Below are 21246 nucleotides of genomic sequence, written 5' to 3' on the forward strand. Positions count from 1 at the left end.
ACTTTTCTGAACTATTCCATCTAAAAGTTTTTCCTCCCTGTTGCAATAAATTTTAATCCTGATAACTCCCCAGGGAGTCCAGCCTTGTCAACAAACATTTGGACACACTCAAAGTAGTGTCGAAATAAATAAGTGTATTATTGTAGTTTGTAGATAGACAGTTATATACAGAAAGTAGATTGACAGTTATGCTATCTGAGTCACAATCCATTTTTTAATATCAATTTTGTAGCAATTTTTTCTGAGCTTTTGCGGCAGGCTCTCGCGCACATTAGGTTCGATTAACACGGGACTGCGTGACGATGTGAGGTGTGTTCAGAAAATAACGGGATTTTTTTTATTTCGCGGGTTTAGAGTGTCCGATTTTCATTTTTTTTATAATGTTGTCGTACATGCCCTAAAGGATGCTAAAATTTTCAGCTGTACACATTGTTTGGTTTGTCTGTAGTCTGTAGCAGCCGCTAAAGTTAGAAGTTTAGACGTGTTCGGCGTGCTCAGCGACTATTATAACATGTTTCAGTAATTCTGCATCGTCGGTGACTTCATTTAGTGACACGTGAGCAACTTCCGTTCGCCGCTGTTTTTGTTCGAAATTCAAAAATTTTGGAACAAATTTTACTGCCACGCGTTTCATTCCTAAAACATTCGAAAACATTTCAAGGCATAATCTAATCGTCAAAAACTTCTCTGATTGTGGTTCGGCGATCGTTCATAACCATTTCATTAACTTTTTCCACGTTCTTATCGGTTGTTGATGTGCTGGGGCGTCTGGGCCGTTCGTCATCTTCAACGTCTTCACGGCCATCTTAAAAATGCTTATACCGCTCGTAAACTCTTGTTTTACTCATAACAGACTCACCTTTTGTTAACATTTCACACAATTTGTTACACTTTATTTAATTTTTTACACAAAATTTTATACAAATTATTTGATCCATTTTTTTTAACAAACGAAAATCGCCGAGCTCATAAAAACACGTCTAACTTTAGCGGCTGCCACAGATAAAAGTAATGAAATGAATACAGCATGCAGCTGAAAATTTTAGCATGCTTCGGGGGCATGTATTCTAAAATAAAATAAAAAATTGACAATCGGACTCTCTAAACCAGCGAAATTTAAAAATTCCCGTTATTTTCTGAACACACCTCGTATATTATGGCCGAAAACGCACACTGCAATATTTGATAGTTTCGCTGGACTGACAACCGAGTGTTAAAGTGACAATTTTGTCTTCTTGCACTGAATAATATCGCGAACTTAAAACTCTCTTTTGGTTTCGTAGAACGTACGAGACTATAAGCATGGTGTCGAATACCGCGAGGCTCGGGTCGCCGCTACCGGTGACGTCACGTCCCCGCCACCCACCCACCCACCCTTCTCCCGCCTGTTTCCATCCTATCACGGGAATGCCACTCTCGTTGGAATGTCTACGCTCCGCACCGCCTAACCGTAGTGTGCCGAGACTGGCGAGTACCGAGTGTGCAGTCCGCACTCAGCACTCGGCAGTCAGCAGTCAGCAGTCAGCAGTCGGCTATACGCGCGGACGCGGAGTTCAGTCAGTACTCGGCTCTCGGTGTTCGATGTCATATTCCCTCTCTAGGGGAGAATAACAGTTACCGTCCGGAAAGGTATTTTGCGCGAATTCGCAATTGCCGCGTCGTGCCGACTCTCTTTTCCTCTCGTCACCGGATTACTTCTTGTGTGTTATCAACTAACTTGAAAATTTGAACTAGACGCCTGTATTTTTTTACGTGAACAACTTTTTGAATCAATATTTTTATTGTATTCGTGAAATAAATAAAGTGGTGGAAAAGTGAATATTATAATCCTTCTATCAGAAGGTAAGGATATGCATGGCTAAAACTATATTTAAGATTTTTGTAAATGTTAAAAAAAGTACGATAAAAGAAAACATGAAACTGCGAAATTCTTTTTTTGACAGTTTTTCTCAGTTTAAAAACATTCTCCACTGTGTAAAGAAAACAACAAATAAAAAAAAATACATAAAACTTTTTTTTTCACCGACCGCTCTTAAAGCTAAACAAGCTTCTTTCTCTAGGTATACTTAACTTATGAATTATTTCATATTTTATTATATCTGTATGCTACCAATGAAATGAATAAATCATCTCTTTTTATCTTGGAAGGATTATTTTATTATAATGAATAACCACAAAGTAAGTGCTTCAAATATATTTTTTTATAAAAAAACAACATATTAATCTTTATGTTCGATTTATGTTATTTATTAACTATTCTTGGTGGAATTCTTGTTTTCTATAAGTAAATGTTCCTCACCTTGTATAATGTTAACCAGTCTGAAGATGCCCGTTCTAGAGTGAAATCGATCAAATGAATACGTGGAAGTATACCAAGTATTTGAGTTTATAGATGATTACATCTTAATGTATTTTTAATAAGTACCTTGTGGCAAAATTTGCTTTTTGCAAAATTAACTAAAAAGTAGTAGCCAATGCCAATCGATGCAAATGCGATGTGCGAGGTTACACAGCTCTTTAACCCCATATTGGGCAAGACTCTGGGGAACTTTGAAATTACTTTTTTCAATACTTAACGTTGATGTTATGGTTTGTTTTATTGATTCGAAAGTGGATATACTTTAACATCTATTAAAAGACGCCGAGAACTCATTTTTTAATTCCTTTAAAAAGTATTAAAATAAGTATTTTATACTATAGAGATAAATAATAATTTAACAAAGATTAAATCATTTTAATTTTTTGTCTCCAATTAACAAATAAAACACAGAAAAATACAGTCTAAAGCACAGGCTGTCAAAAACGTGTCGCGATGATCGAAAAGATCCACGCTGGTATAACGCAATTATCACTTTTGAATGTTCATTTGTGAACTTTATTTTCCTCGTAAAGTTTTGTGAATTTTATTTATTTATTTATTTGACACTTTAAATACATATACAATAAATATACATATAAGGGCGGGCATATTGCCTTAAGGCAATTTCTCTTCCTACCTACCCAAACCGTTCAGTTTGAGAAAATTATAAATACATGGACATATTGAATCTTAAAATTTTATACAAAAATTAAAAGCAAAGATTAACAAAAATAAAAATATATATAAAAAAAATATAATACTATACTATGAAGAGAGAAGAGGGGATGGGAAGGAAAGAAGAAGGATCAAGGAACAATTCAAATATTTAGATAGTGACATTTCAATCTTGACTTAAATGTAAATAATGAAGGGGCGTCTCTAACATTAGTGGGTAGATTATTCCACAATCGAGCGGCTACTACTGTGAAAGAGGAGGCAAAAAAAAATTAGAGCGATGACAGGGTATTAAAAGGGTTCTCTCGTTACTGGAACGAAGAGATAGTCCGTGTTGTGAAAGAGGTTGGATGAGCTCTCTCAGATAAACAGGCGAAGTAGGATTATTTAAAATATTGTGAAGAAGTGATATAATGTGAATGTTTCTTCTATGCCTGATACTGAGCCAGTGTAGTTGCGTGCGATACTCGGTTATGTGGTCAAATTTGCGAAGATTAAAGATATAACGAATACAAATATTCTGCGATCGTTCTAACTTATCAAGCAATTCAGAGTTAGCATCTGGATAACATACATCCGCGTAGTCAAGGAGTGGAAGAAGTAAGCTCTGGACTAATGTTTGCTTAACATTAATGTGAATCGACTGCCGCGAAATACAAAAAGTGGTAAGCCCATGTACCAGAGAGCGTCTGTAAAATAAAGAATTGGCAATAAATACTATTTTTCCATATGTTTTGTATGAAAGATGATCCTTATAGCAAGTTGTAAAACGTATTACCGGAGACTGTGAAGGGGTTAAGACACGTGTACGTGTACATAAAAAGGGCAGATTTTAATATTTTCCTTAATTTATCTGTTTTTTGGTTGGGCCTACGTTCGATATCGTACTTGTATTTTTGCGACAGCTTTATAATTTTCTTCTCGATTTAATATTAGAGATTAGTTTGTCGTAAAATCCTGCATCTCCTTCTTTCTCTGCACGGTGTTTAGCGACTTTCTATCATGGCATGAGGTGTGCTAATCATCTTCCTAAGGCATTATAATGTTTTTAAAAAATATATATTTATTACCTTTTACCCGCGGCTTCGCTCACGCAGTATAAGGAATTGATTATTGAGGTTTTTGATTAGTTGTGTCGTTTATCAATAAGAGTTTTCGTTTATCAAAAAGAATTTTCTTGATGCATTGATATATTTTACCGGTATTGAAAGTAGCTTGGTCTTCCAACTATCGCTATGAAAGAGATACGAAGATCCGTTAGTCTACGGTGACTTAGCATCGTTATTCTGTTCACAAATCCAAAATCCTTTTTTTATTTTTAAATTTATTATGGCTTTTACCATTGTTGGTAATACTAGCCAGAAACAAACATTGTTTACAAATATTGAATGGGAGCAAAACAATATTACAGACAAGACAGAAAAAAACAGATAAACGTGATACATTTTTAAAAAAAGGTACATGGAACGTAATAGATATTAAAATTACAACAATTGGAAATAAAATAAATCGCAATAATAATATGCATTATTAAGAAAAACACCAAAAACCTTGATAATACATATTTTACAACAAAAATATATAATGAAAACATATTTGACATAGGTTTACTATTCTAGAGATAAAGATAATTTATGAGAATTTTTTTCTATTTACATAATAAGAGCTTAATAATTATTTTATGATTATATTTTACAATTTTTATAACATTATGTAGCAATTAATATATACATTTTAAAAGGTGTTACGGACAAAGAAATTATTTAAAACCAATAAGAATCAGACCAGACAGAATCATGAAGGGGGTGCTGCGTTGGTTTGGACGTGTAGAGCGAATGGACAGTGAAAGAACGGCTAAAAGGATCTACGATGCAAATGTTGATGGATGCAGAAAACGAGGAAGACCGAGAAAGACATCGACATGTCAAAAGTAGGAATAATCGGCGTACGTGCATGAGAAGATGTATGAATGTAGAGGAAGCGAGGTCTGTATGCCAAGATAGAGTGTTATGGCGTTCTATCATCTCTGCCTATCCCTACGGGGAAACGGCGTGATGGTTTGTTTGCTTGTTTGCATTAAGATCTATATACTGTTATCATATTCCTACTAAAAAAACTAAAACGAAAAGCAAATTAACTAACTATAGATAAAACAAGTCAATTAAAGACATTTAAATAATGTATTTAAAATTGATTCATTTTGACATTTCACCTTACCTCCTACCCATTTTCAAATAATATTGCTCACTGATACTAAATTTCATAATTTTTTTGTGTATTTTTTTGATTTGCGGGATGAAAAGTATGTTTTCCTTTTTACTTCCGATCTCTCCGGCTATCTTTATGCAAAAATCAAGTCGATCGGTCGCTCCGTTGAGACGTGACCTATGCACAAACAAACACACTAATCCAACTTACACGGGATTATCCGAAAAATATACATATTGATAACAATGACCGTGGAAATCTACGCACCTATTAAAACAAACACATTTTCGCATCTGTAATATTATTTTCATTAATTTAGATTTATTATTTTGATATTATTTGTTGTTTTAGCATTTATTTTGTGGAAAAGCATTTTTAATTTATTTTAAATAAAACACCTTGTAATTTTTTTTAACACATACTCGTATGTGGAAAAAAAATACAATTATTTCAAATGAATTTAGTTTTTTGACATTACTGACACACGTTTTATAGCAATAAGTTGAAAAAATCATACAACAAAATCAAAAATACAACATGTAAGAAATAATTATATTTTTTAATTAATTTATGTGAAATGAAGATTCCACCATTTCAATTAAATAGTTCTTTATTGTGTTTTTTTACTGGAATTTCTTGAGAAGGTTAAATATCTGTCGTAAAAATATTAAATACTTGCACCCAAGAAATGTCTGTTTTTATTTTTCAACATGAAACAGAATTTTTCGAGCCACCCTTTTCGATGAACGATTTTTGTTAATTGTTTGTTTTCTTTGTCAGATCGCGTCGCGCAGTGCAGTGGTGAGAGTGCGGTGCGTGGTGCAGAGTGCGTAGTGCGTGCGCGGAGTGCGGTGCGGAGTGCGTGCGCGGAGTGATGGTGTAGCGGCCCCATGGTGCGCGTGGACGTGGCGGCGGGGCAAGCGCCCGCGCCCCCGACCGCGCCCTGCCCGGCGGTGGCGCAGGGCCCCGCGGACATGTACTGCTCGCCCTACGTGGACTACTACCCCCCGGACCACTACTTCGTGCCCCCCCATGAGATGTGCCCGCAGCCCCCGCACCTGTGCAACCTGCACGGTGAATATGGTCAGTATGCTTTATTTTATTTACTATTTATTAGTAGGCCATTGCGAATACATGTTTATTCGCAGATGCTTTCCTATTTTTTTATTTTTTATTTCAAAATACAAAAATGTACAAAAAACACAATTGTATTCCCATGAGTTAGCAAACTCATTCTGGGATTGATACAATTAAAGATTATCAAATAAAAATAAAAATACATTTAGTTGAACATAATTAAAACAAAAATGGACATATCTCGGAGACCTTTTTGAAAACAAATTATTTTACTTTATTATTTTTTTACTACGCAGAAGGCGCAAATTAGTACGGTATCAGGCATTAAACACAATACATCGGGCTTAAGAAAGAGACTGCCGGCCTAATCGGCTTTATAGAGCGTCGTATTCGCCATTATTATTATTATTTTATTTTAAATATATTATTTACATACAAAATTACATTTTTACTATTTTTTAAAAAAAATTTAAATTAATTTTTTTTACAGGACTCACCAAGCCAATTAAAATGGCTTGTCGATAAAGATCCTTTACATGAAAACATATGATAATACTACATAGTTGTATAATAATAATTACTAACCTAAATATAAGGAGCGAAAAAAAAATACGTATAATTTATATTTTCAAATTCATACATTAATACAGATACCGGACTCGTGTGACAGAGACGACGCTCTACAAAGTCGTTAATCTCTTTCGTAAGCCCGTTATACTCTATTAACTGCCTGGTACTGTAAGGCCCTTTTTACACATGCCACGCCAATCCACCCGGCCCAGTATTTTTTCCGGGTACATCCTACAAACGCATACAAAATGTGTCAGCTTTTGTTCAGACTGATCATCTTACCTTCATGTAACCAAAGAAATGATCAAGATTCGCTGTGATTGGTGCCCTATGCAACATTAGGTACGGAAAGGGAATTATGATGATGATCTTAGAAAGGCTGAATATTTTTCGATGTTTTGTAAAAAATTCTAGCACCTTAACTCGTCAATTTTTTTCATGGCTTTATTTTCTGTACACCGAAACTCATAATAATACGAGTAATTATAAAAAATGCTTAGTCTCTGCTCTTTATGTTTCCAAAAAAGTAACAAATACTATTATAGACATTCAAAAAATTAAAGTAACTTTTTATTCTACATGGTTACCTGCAACAAAGTTTGACAGAAGAATTGATTTTTTTTGGCGAAAACATAATACACGCTAGGTCACTAGCGTCTAACTCACCCGGTGCTCGGGCCACAACTGACTAGGATTATTTTTTACTTTAAAGGTGTCACATCAAACGCAAGGTTGTACCTGAAAAACGTGGTTAGTTTTTAGTTATTCAGATGTCCGGGGCTACCTGCCGTCCGGGGCTACCTGCCGTCCAGGGCTACTTGAACTTCCCCTACATATCATAGCAAAATATTAATTTCAATACGTTCAACACTTTTGGCTATTTTCCGCACCAACCTAATAATTTAGCACAGAGTTTTACACGCCGTGTAATTATGACTATCGATCGACGAACTATGTAATATAGTCAGCAAAAATTTTCCGCCTGAAAATTAGAATGTGTACTTATTTGAGTATTTGTTAAACAATCGATAATAATATTAATATGAGTGTTGAGATCAGTAGCGGTCACGTATCTCAACAGGGACAAATACTTATCAATTTGCAATAATCACAATATTAGACATTCCAATAAGGATCTGATTCTAACAGCCAACAACAGGTCATGAGTCTTGAACTACGAAATTTTATTCCATTAAAGGCTCCCTATCATCTGTTGAAATATTATTCATAAATTAGTTTTAATTTAGTACGGAATCTTTTTGAAAAAACTTTTACAATTGTTAGCATGTTTTTTAAGACTAACAGTTTAATTATTTTCTCTACTGTTTGAATTCTCCTTGCTCACGTTTTTTAAAAAGTCACGTTTATTTATTGCAAAAACAATCATTTGTTAATTTATTTCTTCTGTGAAGAAAATAAATCATTCTGCTAGATCGAAAGTACAACAATATTTACTTAATAATTGTTTTCCCAACCGAAGTGTACCAAGTATTTTAATTAATTCATTTCATGTCAATATAATTTATTTATTTTATTTGTTCCTTTACAATTGAACGTAGTTATGTAGAAAGCAGCCAGCCATAAAAAAGTGAAACTTAGTTAAAAGCATTTTTCTAAAAAGAGTTAGTAATCAAATCTACACAACAGTCGGAATGTTTTATGCTTTGGAAAATTATAAATAATGCTTAGCTACATTCGTTTTTGTTTATTATACAACAAAAAAACTTTGTATTTGCCCAAGTTTCATGTTTTTTTAAGTATGTCTGACGACCACACAAACTTAACAGCCCGGCCTAGTAACATTCTGATGTATGTTGTGTCATTACGCATTAAACATTTTCTTTTATATATCAAAGAGCTCTCTCCCTACCTAATAGCCCGATACTTTACGGATCTTGGCTTGGAGGGGGAGATTTAGCAAAATGAGAACTCTCCCCTTCCACACAGTAGCCAGGCTCTTAATATACCTGGGCTTGGAGGGCTAGAACTATTCACGGGGACCCGTCACAATAGATCTCCACAGGTCGCAGTGACGTCAGGAGCTTGCATAGCACTGACCCGCACCACTAAGAATAAGAATATATGTAGATATTAGGGTACTTGATTGTTAACAAGCGCTTAAGTCATTTTTAATAACTCGGTGATTTTTTTAAGTCTGGTTGACCACACAACCTAAAATAAGCATTTTGCAGAAAACACTCAGATCTAATATTGAATGATACCTCATTGGTTACATTTTGTCTTTAAACATAATTTATCTACTAGTATGACAGCGGTGCTATTCTGATCCGCTCTCGCAGCCGCGAGAACACTTTTATCTCGTGTATTTACATTCAAAATACGCGAGATAAATGTGTTTTCTACGGGCGCGAGAGCGTTTGGAATATCACCCCAGGGGTGGTATTCTAGATCTTCTCTATCTTCTAAAGAGATAATAATTGGAGGATTATCATTTATTTATTTGCTTCATATAATGGCCACACTGATGATTAAACGTCAAACAAATACGAACACGTGCAACTAAATAGGAACATTTTCAACAATGTACGTTCAAATGCTTGCAGACTGGCTGGATTTCCTCCCTAGGGAGTTATTCATATTTAAATTTATTTCAACAGAGATGGAAAACATTTTTGAAAAGAGAATATGGAAGTCTAGGCATTTACAGAATTTATAACATGTCATTGGCTAGTTTAAGTGGCCACTTCACACACTTTGTAAGATGGAAGAGTTGAGGAAATGTGGATGTTCAAACATGGGCAGAATGGTAAATGTTACACAGTGTGTAAAGTGGCCACTTAAACCAGCCAATGACATGTCATAAGCCCTGTAAATGCCTAGACTTCCATATTCCCTTCTCAAAAATGTTTTACCTCTCTGTTGAAATACATTAAAAGATGAACATTTTCATTTAGCCCATTATTGCGACCTTAAGTATTACCCAAAATACTTCATTAGGTTAAATTAACCAAACCTTATTCCTTTTTTTTCCGTTTTTGAAACAGTTTTATACACCACTTGACGATTTATCATCAGTGTGGCTATTATATGAAGCTAAGTGACGTCACATTAAAAATAAAAAGCTTTTCTCGCGTATTTATATACAAAATACGTGAGGTAAAATAGTTTTCTACGGCCGCGAGAGCGATTCAGAATATCACCGCTGAGGGATACTCGCAAACCTTTGCTTTCGACCTAATGAAACTTAGCTGAAACCAAGTGAGGGTTATCATTAGAGCCCTTACAGGGCACTGTAGACTGAATAAACAACACCTCGCTAGAATTAACTTTTCTGAAACATTTTGAAAACTACATTAGCTACTGCAGTGCAGATGATGAAACAGCCATACATCTTTTATGGGAATTTGATGTTTTTTATCACAAAAGAAGCCGCATTTTCAGGGGAACACAGATTAATTCTGAGGATGTGAAAGCGCTCGATACGTATCGCCACTAGACCGACATATTTAAGACCAGCAGCGCAATTACAAATGATTATCGACGTGCTTAAAAACATGCTAAGCATTTGAACGATCACAATTAACAATCATCATCAGTGTGGCCATTATATGAAGCAAATAAAAATAAAAAATCTTCAAATTAATCACTCTCTAGGGGGAGGTAGAAAAAATCCAGATTACCACCCCAGGTATGTTCAAATTAATAAATTTATAAGATTAAAATACTCATGTATTCATCCACTTTAATTTATTTCTGGAGCCATTAAGCTTCCCATCAGCATTCATACCGTAAGATTTTACTTTGTTGTTTTTAATTTTCTAGTACTTTGGGTGTTTCCTGCAAATTAAGAAATGCTGTTTTTGTGATTAACACTATTTTCGGAAAGTGATTTTTTGCAGTTTTATTTAGCAGAACATAGAATTGACCTTACTGCACTCGATAGCACAATTATATATTTTTTCAAAATTGTGGACTACCTGCTTTCTACTTTTTATTACTTTTTTTACATTAAAAATAATGTGCAGTATCCCGTGGCGACGAAGACATTTTTTATAATTTTTAAAACATGCATTTCTAAATATAATTAAATCATTACATGTAAACATAATAAAAACACATAAAACTTACAAACAAAAACACTGTGAGCAAAAACATTTTTCTTCCTATTTGGCCTGATCCACATCATCATGTGGAATCATCCATCATTGTTATTACGTAATACAATGTATGATTCCACCAAGAATTGACGATAAATGACAATCAAAATAGATACACTTTTCATACAAAAATACAGATAAGTACACAATCGGGTTGTGCCCCCGTGGCTAGTGTTGCGGACTCACGGATCAGAGGTCCGAGGTTCAAACCTCACTACCCCAACTTGATTTTCATTTTCTAATAGTGAGTTATTTACAACTCATTGAAAATGCCAACCAAAATCGAAATATTTGGGTAAATTATAAGAACGCTAAAAATTATTTAAAAAAAAAAACGTAATATTGGATATTTAAAAATACCTATAATATCACATATTTTTTATAATGTTTTCAACTTGTATCTACTCCGTGTCCAGGTGGATGAAGAAAACAGTTATATGTGTGGAATAGAACTGGAATCCTGGACGAGCGTTTTCAACTCGATGGCACTCTCAGGTGAAAACCTTGAAATAAAAATTGCATGGCAATAATTCGCAGTGTAGTTGTTGGCGCATTCGCCTACCATTTTTGGGTTCGATTCCTGGCAGGATCGACGTAAAATATATTGTTTTAATGGTGGGTTAATACCGCAATATTTCACTGTTCTTAGACTGGTACCCGAAGCGTATCTCATCTTCCATGTAACAAAAATGAACTGAATACGCTGCGACTGGATCTCCAATGCAGTGCCCTATGCTTCACTGGGTGCGGATAGGAAATTGATGATGATAACCTTACATTTCGAGGAGCAAATATTTTCAGGCCAGTCGAGCTCCGGCTCCGGGTCGCGGCCAATCTGCGCAAGTCAGAGGTCAACTTCTGACTCCTGACCCCCTCGGTATCCTGCGTTCTCTCCAGTCCCAAACTCCACCAGATAACCGCGTCTCATTTTGTCACATTTTACAGCTCGATCATATTTTTATATTTGCCTTTAGCTCTTACTTTAACGCTCGAATGTTTAACCCTTTCGCTGTCGAAGATAATCCTGCCATATTTTTTTTTATCCTCTCGCGCAGGGGTAATTACCACATTCGGTGCATGGACACGACACCCGTGTTCATGCGAAAATTGTAGCCCCGCCTCGGTCACGGGAGCCGTGTCGTATTGGTGCTTTCAGAGTTCCCAACTAAATATTCTACAGCATGTCTACAATTGCTATTATCTCAGTTTAATTTTTCTATGGATGGCTGCGCTCTCCATAACTACCTTCAAATGATATTAAAAAACCTACACAAATCGCCCAAAATGTGAGTTTTAAAACTGGGTCTTATCTGACCCACCACCGCCACAGCCAACACATGTTTTTTTGACCCAGCAGGCTTTAAGAGTTAAAAAAATACATTTTTTCTTCGTGTACCTACCTGAGAAATGAGATTGGTAGCGAGAGGGTTGATTGTTACATATTAACAGACCGATTTTATTTCCTTTACAAACATCCGGTGCTGTACCGTTTATAATATTATCACCGCTGTATTGGGTGATCAAGCAACTGTTGGATAAAATACATCACACGTTGATAACAAACTGACACTAATAAAAAAACATTTCGATATGAGAAGCCATACCTACGTGACAATTTATATTATTTAAATATGTATTTTTTTCTGGAATCTTTGTAATGCTTTAATGGAATCAAATACAAATGTATTATATTTTTAAAATATAAATGTTGCCACTAAATGTTTTATTTTACGTAGGTCTGGGTACCTTTACCTTTAGTTTCGCGAGATTACGTTTTTAAGTATGATAAATATACCATATCTGGAAAAGGCTAAAAACATGTTCAATTACCGGTTAAAAATACAGATTAATACCCCTTTAAAAATACAGATTAATAATTGCGCTGATTTCGATAGGTAATTCTAAATTATACTTCAAAACAATCTAATTATCCAAAAAAAAGTTTTTCGAATCTTTTGTAAAATTATTATAACAGTATAACCTCTAATAATATTTCAATAATACTAAATTCAATACATTTTTAAAAATCGTATTCCTACATAAGTACACCCTTCTGTTGCGTTGGTGAGAAGACCGGAGTTTGACGTTTGCAAAAAGAATGCCATATTTGAAAAAATATTTATTTTATGTTTTGTGATTCAATCATAAACAAGTACCTAGGTACCTACTTAAATTCAATATTAACAATTTTTAGTTTTGGAATTTAATCACAAACTAGCACCTCGGTACCTACTTATCAATGAAAAGTATTTTTCCAAGGTAATAGCAGGCATGCCAACGTTCAGGCAGGACAACGTCTGTCGGGTCTGCTCAATAATAAAATTGGTTAATGTATCATTCGATAGTACTACTATTACGTAAAAAAAGTACTTACATTATAATCGTATAAACATTGCTTTTAACAACATGGAAATAATAAAATATGATAAACAATATGACCTGTAGCGCTTTACGTATTTCATTCTTAAATTTACGCATTTAACGTTTGTTTTAAGATAGCATTTAATAGTAAATCACAATAGCTAAAAAAAAATATAAAAAAATCTCTAAGAATTTAATCAGTAAAAAACTTTGAATGAGTCTCCTGTGCAATCAGCTAATGACTTGTACCCTTTACCTTGTTGTTAATGCCATAGAATTTTGCATATGTTTAACCGCAAAAAGTTTGTCTAATCTTGTTACCCGTTCCTCTGGGGAATTTTTTCCAACAAATTGTACACAATTAAAATTTAATTTAATTTTGCATCAAAATGTGAACTGCTGCAATGACAAGTAATATTTCATTTAAATTATTTATTGTCATTTTTTTATGAAATTCCATTGTAATGATGTAATAACTTATATTTACATATAAGTTATTAATTTCAAAAATACTTGGTAATTAATTACTTGGCAAGTAATATGGTGTTAAGTATATTATTTACACACTTGAGGAGAGTTTAAGAAGATAATACGCTGTTGGTTTTAAAGTTTATATAATATATAAACTTATATTATACAATAACCATTTTAAATTATCCTCAGATTTAGAAAAATAGGGGCCCTTCTTTTTTAGCACATTAAAATTTTCACATATTTTGAAATTAACGTAACATCTGCTTCCTTCACACTAATAAAATCTTTTTTATACGATTTTTAAAAGGTTCGTTGTTTCGAAATATGTTAAATATTCGCTAAAAATACATTCTCTGTAAAATAAAAGAATTTTATTTTAACAAAGTTTTGTACAATTAAGGCTCAAACGATGTTTGTGCAAAATAATTAATTAATTTAGAAATAACGTTGAGGCTGTAGTCAGATAAAATGTCACGAATTCATTCGACTTAGCAATTTAGAAATGCGCCACGCCGTTCTTTTAAAATCGCGCCTCTAAAAAATAGAATAAATTAACAAAAACAATGAAGTAATAAAAATAATACTTGTAGTGTTAATATAACCAAAATATATGGGCAGATTACGCCTCTTGAAATTTACACTTAATTTAGATACATTAGTACTCATACGAAGGCAAAGTATTTTAGGAAAATTTGTTCTAGTTATTTGAAGATAATTCATTGAACACGAGGGTTATTAATGAAAAAAATTAAAGAATTTTGAATGGCACACATTTTATGGTATTATTCGAGGTTAAATTATTATTCAAAATTTATCGTTTAAAAAAGTAAAATAGTTAATTTCAAATCCTGGTTTACGGAATTATGTTTTTTTCTTTTTTTTTTAAGCAGAATATTTTGGCTGTAAATATTAAATTTCTACAGCATGTTTTTAGCAAAATTGAAAAGAGAAGTTAACTACAGCCGAGTTTTCGTATTGTCCCGGCGTCCTGTCCTGCGCGGTCGAGGCTGGTCACGGAGCTGGGACAAGACAATGTTGTCCTATCTATAAAATTGTCCTCATGCAGACCAGGGCCGCGATTATGAACGGCTATCTTCATCGGTACATACTGAGACGATAAGAACTAATATCGAAATTTATGTACGAAAGAGTGTATATTTGTATGAAAATTTAAAGTAACTTCGTCGGTAACCGGTAATTAAACATGTTTATTTAAAAAAATGTAATCGTATTCTATTTTTCATACAGAAAACTTAATTTCACTTTGTAGATAAAATTGAAGATAAATTTTATCTTCCCATCAGAATACGTACCCTGCATTTCCACGTGCGTGGAGTTTAGTCACAGTCGTGGTAATATGTAAATAATTTAATAATCCCTAAACTCTATTCGTTACTTTATCTGTGTGTTGTATGGTACGGGAAGTAAAGTGGTCTCGTAATTCCCTCCTCATATAACTGGCCCGTCTGACCCGCGGGCGTAAGTAGAGTAAGAATAGTGCGTACTAATCCAATTATACTTCTATTAGGAGTGAAGCTGCCAGCTACCAATACCGAGATCCGTCCTGTAGGAGCTAGGAGCCAGGAGTCAGGAGACTGAGGAGACCCTCTTGCTAATCAGCAATATTGACGCCTTCCTCTCATTGCGTCTTACTACGCAGCTGTTTAACCTGTTCAACCTTGTAGAATTCATTTTAAAACCGTTTCTTTTTACTTTTCGCTCCACTTTTAAAACACAATGAGGAGGTCCAAATGTACGGGAAATTGGATATAAAAAAAGTTTTCTTGCTCGCGGTAAAAATTAGAGCATTTAATTGTACGACGAAGTTTTACTAAAATTTAAGAAAAAAATAACCGGTATTTCAGTATTAGTCTGCAAAGATTTGGACACACGTAGGTACTAAAAATTAAAAATCTAATTTACTTTTTTATTGTTTACTTTTAAGCATGAACACTTGACAAATTATCTACTCTGCTCAATGTTTATTTTTTATAAATTTATTGGTATGATTTTAAGTTGCTAAAATTCCACTCTTCCACGCGCTTTGTATCTGCAAGACGATTGGTAATCGTGCTTCAATATTTAAATGGTATCATCCATAAAATACTTAAATTTTGTAAATGGGGTCTAGATTACTTAACGTCCATGCGCTCTGTACCTGCAAGTTGTGCTGTAATCTAGCGCCAATCCGTTATAATTGAAATAGATCATAATTGGAAAGGAGGAACTAGAATCCCAATAGTCTATGCGCTCTGTAGCTGCAAGACGTGCTGGGATATTTACTTTTTGTACAGCGCCCTTGATGTGATTTTCACAAAAATGGCGCTATATATATTATCCAACAACAATAATAATAATAATTATAAAAATAGTTTTCCTCCTTCCATATCTCCTCTATCCCACCTGCTGACAAGCCTCTAAATAAAGGCTTAGCGGGTTATTCCTTATAAAAAATATAAATACTAGGCAAAATACGAAGTTTAACCCTTATACTGCTAAACAACGATATATCGTTGTTGTTAATCCCTATCATAAAGTTCTAACTAGACTGATGCTGACGTCATAATCCCCAAAAGGGTAAATGAATTCGGGAACTGCTTGTTGCACTTAACCGTCAGTGGTATAAAACATTTTCAAAACATAAAAATGACTTATTCGACGGGTTATTATTTAGTTTCGTACCTATTTCAGCCCTACGGAAAATTTTATACAAAAAATGTTTTCTTACGCGCTGTAAAAATTTAAGCATTAAATTGTACGGCAAAGTTTCTTGAAAATGAATAAAAAATCATTAAAAATATTTTAATGAAAACGAACAACTTTGAACGACGTCACTTGTTCATATGAATCAATCAATGATAAGAGGGTTGTGTAAGATTTCCGGTTTGCTAATCGTCAATGAACCAATCAACAGAACTAACCGAGAAAAAGCGGAAGAGAACTTGCGACGTCACACGCGGATTAATGTCAGAAATACAAAACTTTAAAATATCGTAGCGCTGATAATACGATACATTAAAATTGAAAAAAAAAGCTTTGTCTTTTAACATTTTTTTTTTTTAAACCTCTAAACATCCTCATTATAAATTTACTTATGTTGTTTAAATTCGCAGTGCTTTTAAGAAAAGAGAAACGACTAAACACGGGAAACTTCTAGCTAGTCGGGACCTGAAACTGAACTTTTTTACATTCCAAAAACAGTGAAATAAAAAATAAATCAATGTTAATAGTTAGATTTTTAATCACTTATATGATATTTGAGGAAAATAATTATATTTGGTGTTTTCCCCGCTATTAAACCCGAGTCAGTGATTACGAAAATATTGATGTACTTCCGTAATGAATAACTAATTGAATACTTTACCTTTAATATAATAACTCTTATCTAGTGAGGTCCCTATATCACCGGAAAACCCCATAATTAAGAATATAAACAAATAAGTAAAGAGCCATAAAACATAAAAATAATTCACCATGGAACCTAATGATTGTCAATTAGGACGTTTGAATATAAAAAAAATCATTTGTTAATTTATTATAATGGGTACCCACAGTAATGGGAAATCAAAATGTTTTAGCTGTTCATTAGGTAGTAATTATTACTCTACTAACAAAACGTAATTATTACCATACAAACTCTATTCTACAAACAAAACGTAAATGAGGTATATCAGCTCGATATTGATCCAAAAATACTTCAGAAAAAGCTTCTTCGATTTCGTGCTCTTCGTAAGAGTCATATTATAAATTATTATCACAACCACTTAAAAAAATATCGTTATTGTCATATTCACTTTCGGAATAGGTTGAGCTGCTAAGCCTCCGAGTTTCTCGGCGAGGTACTATTATTTCTTTATCACTTTCACTATCCGTTATCATTTTGAATGATATATTTTGTAAATTTATTCATAATAAAAAGGACGCTTTGCAGAGTTAAATTGTTAATTAGAGTAACAAAGTAAGATTAAAAATATATATAAATGTAAAAAATATGTAATTTACCTCAGCTGTTTGTAATTTCGGCAACTGTTGTCTATCTCGCTCAGTCCATTATGCGTGAACTAGCTATCATCGAAACGGAATATTTTTCTTAGAAGAAATATCAATTTTTGAGACAGTTGTACAAAAACATATTTTTTAAAATTTAAATTATATTATAACAACTACCAAGAAATAATATCACTTCTTTGTACATTTACCGGTTACCTTTAGGTTTCAATCTAAATAACTCCCTACAAACATTTAGACATACTCAAAATATTATTGATTAAAATAACTTGCATAAAAAATTTAAAGTAATTTTAGGCATTACCTAGGAGGTGATATAATTTATCCAGATGAAACTTACCGACATCAATAAAGGTTTCAGCTCTTTTAGTTTGCAAAAGTCAACAGATGGAAGAGTTGAGGTAATGTAAAAATAATCATGAATATGTATGTGTAGACATACCCAGAATAGTGAATATCTCGCAGTGTGTAAAGTGGTAATTTAAACCAGCCAATGACAGATCATAAGTCCTGTAAATGCCTAGACTTCCATATTCCCTTGGCAAAAATGTTTTTCCTCTCGGTTGCAACAAATTTCAAGATATATTTTACTCAATTTTTGTTTAAATGCATTGATGGAAGTGGTAGGTTTGATAATTTATAACAGAGCACTTTGCTCCGCAATTAACAAAAAAACTATAATAATTATTTCGTTTCAATAATAACAATGCGCCTTGAGATTGCAGTACGAGATCAGTTTGTTTGTTTTTATTTTCAATTAAGAAAGGGTTTACAACCGCTGTACGAAAATTGTCTATTTGCGGCACGAGTTGTCCATCTTGCTCACTCCATTAGGCTTGAATTAGATATTTATGAAATGGAAGATTTTTCTTGGAATTGCTATTAATTGATAAAACAGTAGTGTGTTTGGAAAACAACGTATTCGGTAAAATATTTTTGAAATGTATAAATAAGAGGATTTCTGATTAGATTCTTGAAAAACTGCGTAGCAGCGTAAGGGTTAATCAATTGAAAATGATTGTTTCGAGCGTTCTCTAACAGTGGACAACTTTATTCTGAAGAAAAAGTCTATCACACAAATAAATATATATCTGTACAACTTTACCAAATAATCAATAGATGTCACCTATGAGAAATACTGTGATAATGTGAAACACACGCATACTTTAACTCGAATGTTGTGGAAATTTGGCTATCACAAACATTAGGCAGGATGGTGACTATCTAAACGTTTACCAATTCATTAATCATTTTCACAAAGCATAATATGTCAATAAATGCTTACTTTATTTTTTTTTACGATATAAATTTCCTCAAAACACGAATGTAAGTACCTAAATTCCTTGTCTTCGACCAACCTCCTGTCCTTACTCACTTAACTATTGGTTTTTCCTAAAATTATAATAATTGCACACGCTAAGCATGATGCGGTCAATTATTACTGATTTATCTAGACTTATATAACTGTATAAAAGGACTTTCAGTCTAACTTTGCATTCGTTGGAAAATACCCTAACGACGCCAAACAATTGTCCGATGTTTTGTTAATATGTAAAAAAAAAACTGACCCAATTAGTAGACTGAAATCAGTGTTTGATTTCAATATTAAAATTGAATTGAGTGAATAAAAGCCATGTAAACGCCTACATTTCCACATTACCCAATGATTCATTCATCTCGATTCAGATATATATCAATATTATTTCCTTCATCTCTGTTGATATAGATATTGATTGGTCTTTAGATGTTGAAAAGTTATCATTATGAATTTGCATGAATCGTTGAATATTTAAAATTATTCAGAATAATGACAAGAAACCTCTTTAGAACTCGTTAAAGTTTAATTGAGATTGTTTAATTACTGGGTATTCGATATCGTGGAATAAAACTGCACATCTTAACGTCCTTATGTGGAAATTAAAGAGGATGTAGTTAACTACATTATGTATCTTATTTCTATCGTATGGTATCAGAGGTCAGAGGGTAAACTAAACTCTTTGAATCTTCTACGTTATAACATGCTAAGGTCAGGGAACAAACATAATACAAATATACAATTAAATTATATCAAATGCATAAGATACATTTATTATACCTAAAGTAGACATTTAAAGTTACAATAAAAACCATGTAAATTTCTTGGCAATTTGCATGCGTATTTTGACGACGGTATTAATCATTTATAATTTATTTATTTGACACAATCTAGTCTGCATTACTTTACGGGCAGTTAAACCCGTTACGTAAGTTAAATTTCATTTTATTTTAAATTAAAGATTGGTGAAATTGATTTATTGGTGAAAACCCTAACAACGCAATAAATGACAGATAACATCAATATTGGTTATTAACAGATTACAACAGAGATGGATATAGAAGGGAATATGGAAGTCCAGTCATTTACAGGGCTTGTGACCTGTCGTCGGCTGGTTTAAGTGGGCACTTTACACACTGTGTAACATTCACCAGTTTGCCTATGTTTGAATATCCACATTTCTTCAATTCTTCTATCTGTTGATTTTAGTGAAGTTAAAGATCTAAAACCTTTATTGTTGTAAAGAGATTAATTTGATCGAATCATTTCACATACTAGGCAACGCCTGTCCAATCCAGTCTTGTTTTGTTTGTACAAACTCGAAATATTGTAATACTGATTATATTTAACAACGAATTTCTTCAAACCTAGTTAATTCCACTTCATTATTAGATGTTAATGTATCAATTTTATTTTTAGTATTTTTTCCACTTTCCACTATTTTGTATCCCAACTCAACAGAGGGCTCTTGGTCTCATAGAGTTAGGGATACGTTTTTTTTCGTTATATGTATCTTTATATAAGGAAATAAATAAATAATGTCAAACGTGGTTAAATCCAAAATAAATCTTATTTTTTATGGATGCTGTTTAATTTATTTATATAAAATACATTTAAATCGTTCTTAATATCTACATCTTGTCCGGAAATATATCTACATAATCTCTTACGGAAAAACTTTTTATCTGAAAAATTATTTAGTCGGGATTCAACAATTTCTAATATCAACCGACAGATTTGGTTTTCTATTTAAACTACTGCCTACTCCAATACGCAATTTGAACAAATTAATGTAACATTTGATGTATTTTATTTCAATTTCAAGATCAGGAAGTTAAACGCCGACCATTAACCGCAGATTTTTCCAAAAATACACCGATTATACCATTATAGTATATGCGATACCGGTGGCGGTGGTGGTGCCTCCTCACCGCGTACGCTTGTGACAGATAATACGGTGGTTTTAGTGTTTGACCACACAATTTACATAACAATTACATCAAATATAAATCAATGTTAACAATGCTATAACAGTACTTTTGCGTATATTTTTAATGAGTCAGGTAAGCTTATTACTTACA

General features: G+C 33.2%; 1 protein-coding gene across 2 annotated transcripts in view; it reads left to right on the top strand.

The window, feature by feature from the left end:
* Window positions 1–21246, top strand: part of mtgo (miles to go) — a 224049-nt gene that overhangs the window by 111346 nt on the left and 91457 nt on the right. The window contains exons 1-2 of one of the 2 annotated variants that reach the window (XM_088226690.1): window positions 1470–1842; window positions 6023–6325. In XM_088226690.1, coding sequence (XP_088082816.1) covers window positions 6133–6325 — 193 coding nt within the window. In that variant the 5' untranslated portion in view covers window positions 1470–1842; window positions 6023–6132. Of the gene's footprint in view, window positions 1–1469; window positions 1843–6022; window positions 6326–21246 lie in introns of those variants that run through there. The other variant, XM_088226689.1, reaches the window with a different exon arrangement.

Source organism: Micrasema longulum, unplaced genomic scaffold (assembly GCF_059751315.1).
Source record: "Micrasema longulum isolate JH-2025_06_02 unplaced genomic scaffold, ASM5975131v1 h1tg000461l, whole genome shotgun sequence".
Lineage (NCBI taxonomy): Eukaryota > Metazoa > Arthropoda > Insecta > Trichoptera > Brachycentridae > Micrasema > Micrasema longulum.